General features: G+C 40.2%; 1 protein-coding gene across 1 annotated transcript in view; it reads right to left on the bottom strand.

Moving 5' to 3' along the window:
* Positions 1-698: 698 nt before the first annotated feature.
* LOC104083609 (myosin heavy chain, cardiac muscle isoform-like) overlaps positions 699-5874 on the bottom strand; it is a 30872-nt gene continuing 25696 nt past the window's right edge. The window contains 5 exon segments of the mRNA XM_009587133.1: positions 699-822; positions 2707-2844; positions 3361-3456; positions 4539-4643; positions 5150-5320. Of these exon segments, the coding sequence (XP_009585428.1) occupies positions 805-822; positions 2707-2844; positions 3361-3456; positions 4539-4643; positions 5150-5320 (528 nt within the window). The 3' untranslated portion in view covers positions 699-804.

Below are 5874 nucleotides of genomic sequence, written 5' to 3' on the forward strand. Positions count from 1 at the left end.
AAAAAAAAAAGTCAATTGACACTTGTATGTGAGGAGTCGGCATGAAAAATTGGAACTTGGATATCCTAAAGGGACAATAAAAAAGTTTCCACAGAAGAAGATTCAGTTTTGAGGGATTTTTTTTTTTTTTTTTCAGTATAAGGGAAAGTGAGGGCTTAATGTTTTGCACTTCATTTAGTATTTTGATTTCAAGCAAAGACAACTTCCCTGTTTAAAAGTGGAAAAGATCTAAGAGAACATCCTATTTCTGAGCCACAGGCAATCCTGATGGGACATGTCCCTCCACAGCATCTCCTATGTCTCTCCTGCAGCTGGCAAACAAAAGTCCTTTGGCTGGTGGTAGTGGAAGCTTCTAAACCGACTGTTCGTATGAAAAAGTTTACTTTCTCTCTCCTGCAAAATGCATACAGACTGTGACTGGCAGGACAGATGGAAGCTGGGTTATCCCAGCTTTAAGGGCTGTCCCCCTGCACAGGTTTAATCTGTGCTGCTTTAACAATCTGCACATGAAATACATGAGACTATGAAGCATGACTGGATTTGCCCTCGGTTTTGATTTTGTCAGAGATCTGCCAATTAGGATTTGTTCCAACATAATGAAGTGGGCTGTTGGCAAGATGTAATCTTTTATTGATCCCTGGGGCTTGGCAAAATAGAAACACAAAGAAATGAATGGAATACACTCTACAGTCTCTTTGGATTTTCACTTGATGTTTATTTCTGTAAGTGCTTATTTTCTACATCTGCTTTCAGTTGTGCCTGATTATATCAAGCATCTTCTCATATCTGTCAGTTGGACTGTACTTATTCCTCTTCATGAACCTGAAATGCAATTGAGATAGTATACAACTGTTAAAAATGGAAGTGTTGAAGGGGTTTTAGAGTAAGTTCACAAGTAAATGACAAAAGCTTCTCTTCGCTAATGCTTCTCCTCCCTGGTATTACCAGTTTTTATCTGAAATAGACTAGCACCAATCTAGCCAACCTTTGCCGTCTTACTTCAGCTAACAATACAGGTTTCTTGTCCTCATGCTAGAGTACATAACCCTTTGATAGCAGATGACTTCTATACAACTCTGCTTCAATAGATGGTGGTGTTCGTTCTGAATCACACACGCTTCGTAGAGTTTCCAGGAACATGGGTACTTGTAGCAGTAGACAAGGTATTTCTAATGCTACTCAATTAAAGTAGTCTCTCCAGTGCCTTTCTCTCCACAAAGGAGATGTGTCGTGACTTTTGGGACAGCACGCACTGCCTGAACATGTTTCCTGGCAGCTACTGCCATTACTACCGCAAATCCCTTTTTCTGGAGATGACACCTCTGCATGTACCATTGAGCTCATCTTTTGGCAGTGCAATACTCTGCTATAAGCCAGAGCTGGAATTGGTAAACTAGCGTCTGACCAATAAAAACAGACATCCACTTTTCTATCACTTTTGCATATTTGAGGCAGAAAGAGGGTACTAGTAAGATACAGGGAATAAACAGCACTCTTAACACTATTTTTAAAAATAAATTACTCTCATGGTTTACCTATTTCAGTGTCTGTGTGATGCCATGGCTTTGTGAACTTACATGAGTTTTCATTTTTTTTGTAGGGCTGGAATAGTTTAAAGAAAAATATGTGGAAATTTTTTGTTCTTAAAAGCTGCAGAACTTCTTTTGAGCTTCAGTTACAGTACTGCTTCCGTCATATGTAAATGTGTGAGAGACCAAATCTTCATGCAGTTTTAATGTAGCTCTGCTCTAGACTGTGGAGCTACAGTCATTTATATCAGTCAAAGGTGACTTTATTAGTCCAATGTAAAAGCAGAAATTGGAGTGTTTCCTCCCACAGAATGATGGATACAGAAGAGAGAAGGAAGGTGTTGGGATCAAGTGTGATAGAAATACCAAAATTATTCAGAAAGTTTGGGGTTTTTCCTCTTGACTCAGGAGCTGCCTCCCCCATAAAACTTGTATGATGTTAAGCAGTTTATGCTTCACTTGCAAATGAAATAGATAAAGCAATGACCCAGCTCCTCTTTCTATCATTCCTACAAGTAACAACCCCACTCTTACTTGCCCTGGTTGCCACAAGGCAAGCACAGATAAGCAAAGGTTTGCTTTCAGTTCCAGACCAAGTTCTTGGGCACCTTTTAGTTTCATCAATATTATTCTGCTACCATTCTGCTCAAGTGCAAAACACCACAAATACACTTCTAATTACTAATGACTTCCCAGCACCTAAGTGACTAATCACTAATATTTTCTTTTCATCCAGCTCTTCGAATCAATACAAGTTCATAGAAAGAGCAATGTTAAAATATCGGGCAATCTGCTAGTGCAGTAATCCCCAGGCTGTATTACATACATAGAAATCTACATCATCAGAGGGAGAAAAAGATGGAGCTTTTTAATATCCCTTGCAAAAAACCCCCACAAACCCAAAATCACCAGTTCTGGAAACTTCCAGCTGCTGAGCACAGAGGTTAAATGACAACATCAAGAGAACAGAGAATTCATTTTGTCTAAGCATCAGATTGCTGTCCTGAAGGCTTACCTTAATGTTAAAATAAAGGGTAGACTGAAACTAAAAAATGTAGTGAACAAGAATTTATTCTAGTCCATGCTACTTTAAGAGCTGTAACAGATCTTCCTGCATACATAGCATCCACTACTGTGTATTAAACAGTCATGTTTACCCCATATGGTATAACCATACCTTTTTCATGCCAATATCTCTTGACTTGCTCCTCAGCTTATTAACTTGAGATTCAGCTATTTCAGCCCGTTCTTCAGCATCATCCAGATCATGTTGCTGTTTTCTGTACTTCGAAAGGTACAGATTGGCTTGAGCTTCCTGGTGAGAGAAAACAGTGCAGCTGATTTCCTCCTGTCCACGGGAAACAAAGCTTTCCATTTCAAGCGGGATGGAAAGTCCTCAGCATGACTAGGTAACAGCTGTATAGGAACCACTTGCCTCCTGGAGAACTGAGATTGTTGTTTTACAGAGTTATGTTTCCAGTGGCACTCTCCATGTTAAGTGAACTGGGAGGTTCTCAACATGCCTCCTGAGGGACTAGGAGGAAAAAAATCTTTCCTATTCCTTCCCTTCCCCCCCTTCCCTTGCAAATTATACTGCAATCTTACGATAAAATTGAATACCTTTTCTTAAATATAATCAACACATATGCTACATATTTTATTTTATATATATTATAAATACATTTATACATACAGGTTTTATATGAATAGAAATACAAATATTAATACACACACAAAACGTGTATTTGTACTAAAGGCTTCTATGGTTTAAAGATTGTGGGTTTAGGACAATAAATTTCGCAAAGGCAAAAAGGACCAAGTAGTTACTTACAGCTTCCTCTGCTTGGTGTTTGTAGCTCTTCACTTTTAATTGTAGCTTGTCAATCAGATCCTGCATCCTGGCCAGATTCTTCTTATCTTCTTCTGACTGCATCAAAACACCATTAATTGGGCTGACAATGTAAAAAGGCCTAAAGCATCTCCCACAATGAAATAGGTACGGCTGCCATATATAATTCTAGAAACATATCGTTCAAAATACAAACAAGCCATGTTGTGATCACCCTGGAGGCTGAGGACTAAAAGACAGTACCCTCCCCATTTTTTTTATATATACTTGTATGTATGTAAATATATATACATATATATGTGCACACACTTTCAGAAGTATACACATAAACACAGAGTTCCTTGATCAGGGATGAGAAGCACTCTTGTCATTATAGAGTGTGTCATTTAGTGAAACAGACCTGTGGGTGGGCCTAAAATATATGTAATTTCCATATCTAAAAATCTTGTTTGGAGGCATTTCTCGTAAAAGGAGCCAGGTTTAAGCTGTCACCGTCCATAAGTAAAGGACCAGCTAATTCCCTCTGCCTGTGCCAGAGCACTGTATTCTAAGAAAACAACCTTCAGCCTCTGCATACAAAAGTCAGAGTAAAACAACAGGTAGGAGGCTAAATAATCTCCTAAAGCAGATGGATGGGGTTATCTTCTTAAGAATGCTGTTGAAAGCAAAAGGATCGGTGCTCTGTGCTGAAGACCTTTTTGGAAAGGCAAGCAGCAACAGCAGCTGTTAGCAAACCTGTGGGAGGCTCACAACTAGACCTTGCTGCTCAGCCCTGGGACTGGGCAACCCTACACTGAGTGATGCATCAGAGTCAATTGAATCCTTCTGGCTCTTTTTCGCAACATCAGCACAGCCGAGAGACAGCTGGGCTCTTTCTTCTCTTGTAGTGTCAATAGTCATCTAAGCCTGCTCCATATTAATACTGTGCTAAAACTGTCCAAATCCCAACAACAGAGGCTTTCTAACATTAGTCACAATGAGTCAAGCAAGATGATGGTAGCCCTAGGCAGATGTTCCTCCTATCCCTAAAGCTTCCTACAATCAGAAAGCTGTGGGTAATGCCGTCCTTCATCTTTCACTGAAATGCTGAGGCAACTTATGACACTGGGAGAACACATTTCTTTCCAGGGACCTAGTGGTTACTACAGTCCTCAGCATACCTGGTAAGTCAGCTCTTTTATGCGCCTCTCAAACTTGCGGGCTCCTTTTTGGGCATCTGAATTGCGACGGAGTTCAGTCTCGAGTTCATTCTCCAGCTCACGAACCTGCAAAAAAGAAAAAAACCCTTGCCATTATGCTACTTATATAAAGCAACAGATAATTTGGTTCACAGTTCAAGAAATACTCATTTTCTCAGCCTCTCCATAGAGTCAAATTTCAGGAACAAATCAAGATGTCATCTTTCCATTCTGCTTTTTCATAAATGTATTTACACTGCACTAGCAAAGGTGCAGCATGTGCAAAGGCCAAAAAACTTCAACTGAAGCAAGCATTGCAGAGGCTTTTCCTGGTTTTAGATGTTGGGGCTTTTTAAATTTTTTTTTTAATCAAGAGCTTGGTCATCTGCTGTGCTACAACAGCTCATTGTAGCTGGATGATGAAGGGGAAGCATGCCTCCAAGAACTGCTCACCTGCATTTTATGAAACAGAGGAAAGCGTTCATAGTATCCCTTACTGGCCTCTATGAACTTACCAGGCAGCCCTAGGGCACCTACCTGGTCCCAGTTCTGTAAGCAGGAGACAGTGGTCTGAAGTTGGATCACAACCTTACCCTGGATTCCAGTTTCTGGATCTGCTTCTTGCCACCTTTCAGGGCTATTTGTTCTGCTTCATCCAGTCGCTTCTGGAGATCTTTAATGGTTTGTTCCATGTTCTTCTTCATTCTCTCCAAGTGAGCACTAGTATCCTGCTCCTTTTTAAGCTCCTCAGCCATCATTGCTGCCTGAAAAACAACAACATTTTACAGCAGCTCCCTTAAGCTATTGAATTATGTCTCAGAGAAAGAGGGGAGATTGATCTTGGATTATCCACTACTTGGATCATTCACTGTACCCAAAGCTCCAGAGAGCATCTTGTGTGGACAGAGAAAACGCAAAGACAGAATAGCCTTGGAGGCCTTTTTTCCTCCATATTCTAATACTGTGATTTAAGATTTTCCCCCCACCTTTTTTTTTTTTCCTTCTTTTAGTATATGTGCTATATAATGTCCTCAATTATAATGCCTACAAGTAAGCCTGTGCCATTGCCATTCACTACAGACATTTTACCTAGAACTTATTCAAAATCTAATTTTGGTGTTTGGAGCTCTTGAAAGGTAGTAGATTAAAACAACTGGCAGACAAATTTCCCTGCACAGCAATAGATGAGAGCTGCCGAAGCGGCTCTAATACCAGAGCAGTTTCTGCAATCTGTGCTGGAATAGAAAGCTCAGTTTCAACATCTTACATAGTCCCTGGCCGTTCTGTAAGACAGGTAACAAGGGTGCCAGTTAGCTCA

The sequence above is a fragment of the Fulmarus glacialis genome, unplaced genomic scaffold (assembly GCF_000690835.1).
Source record: "Fulmarus glacialis isolate BGI_N327 unplaced genomic scaffold, ASM69083v1 scaffold23921, whole genome shotgun sequence".
NCBI lineage: Eukaryota > Metazoa > Chordata > Aves > Procellariiformes > Procellariidae > Fulmarus > Fulmarus glacialis.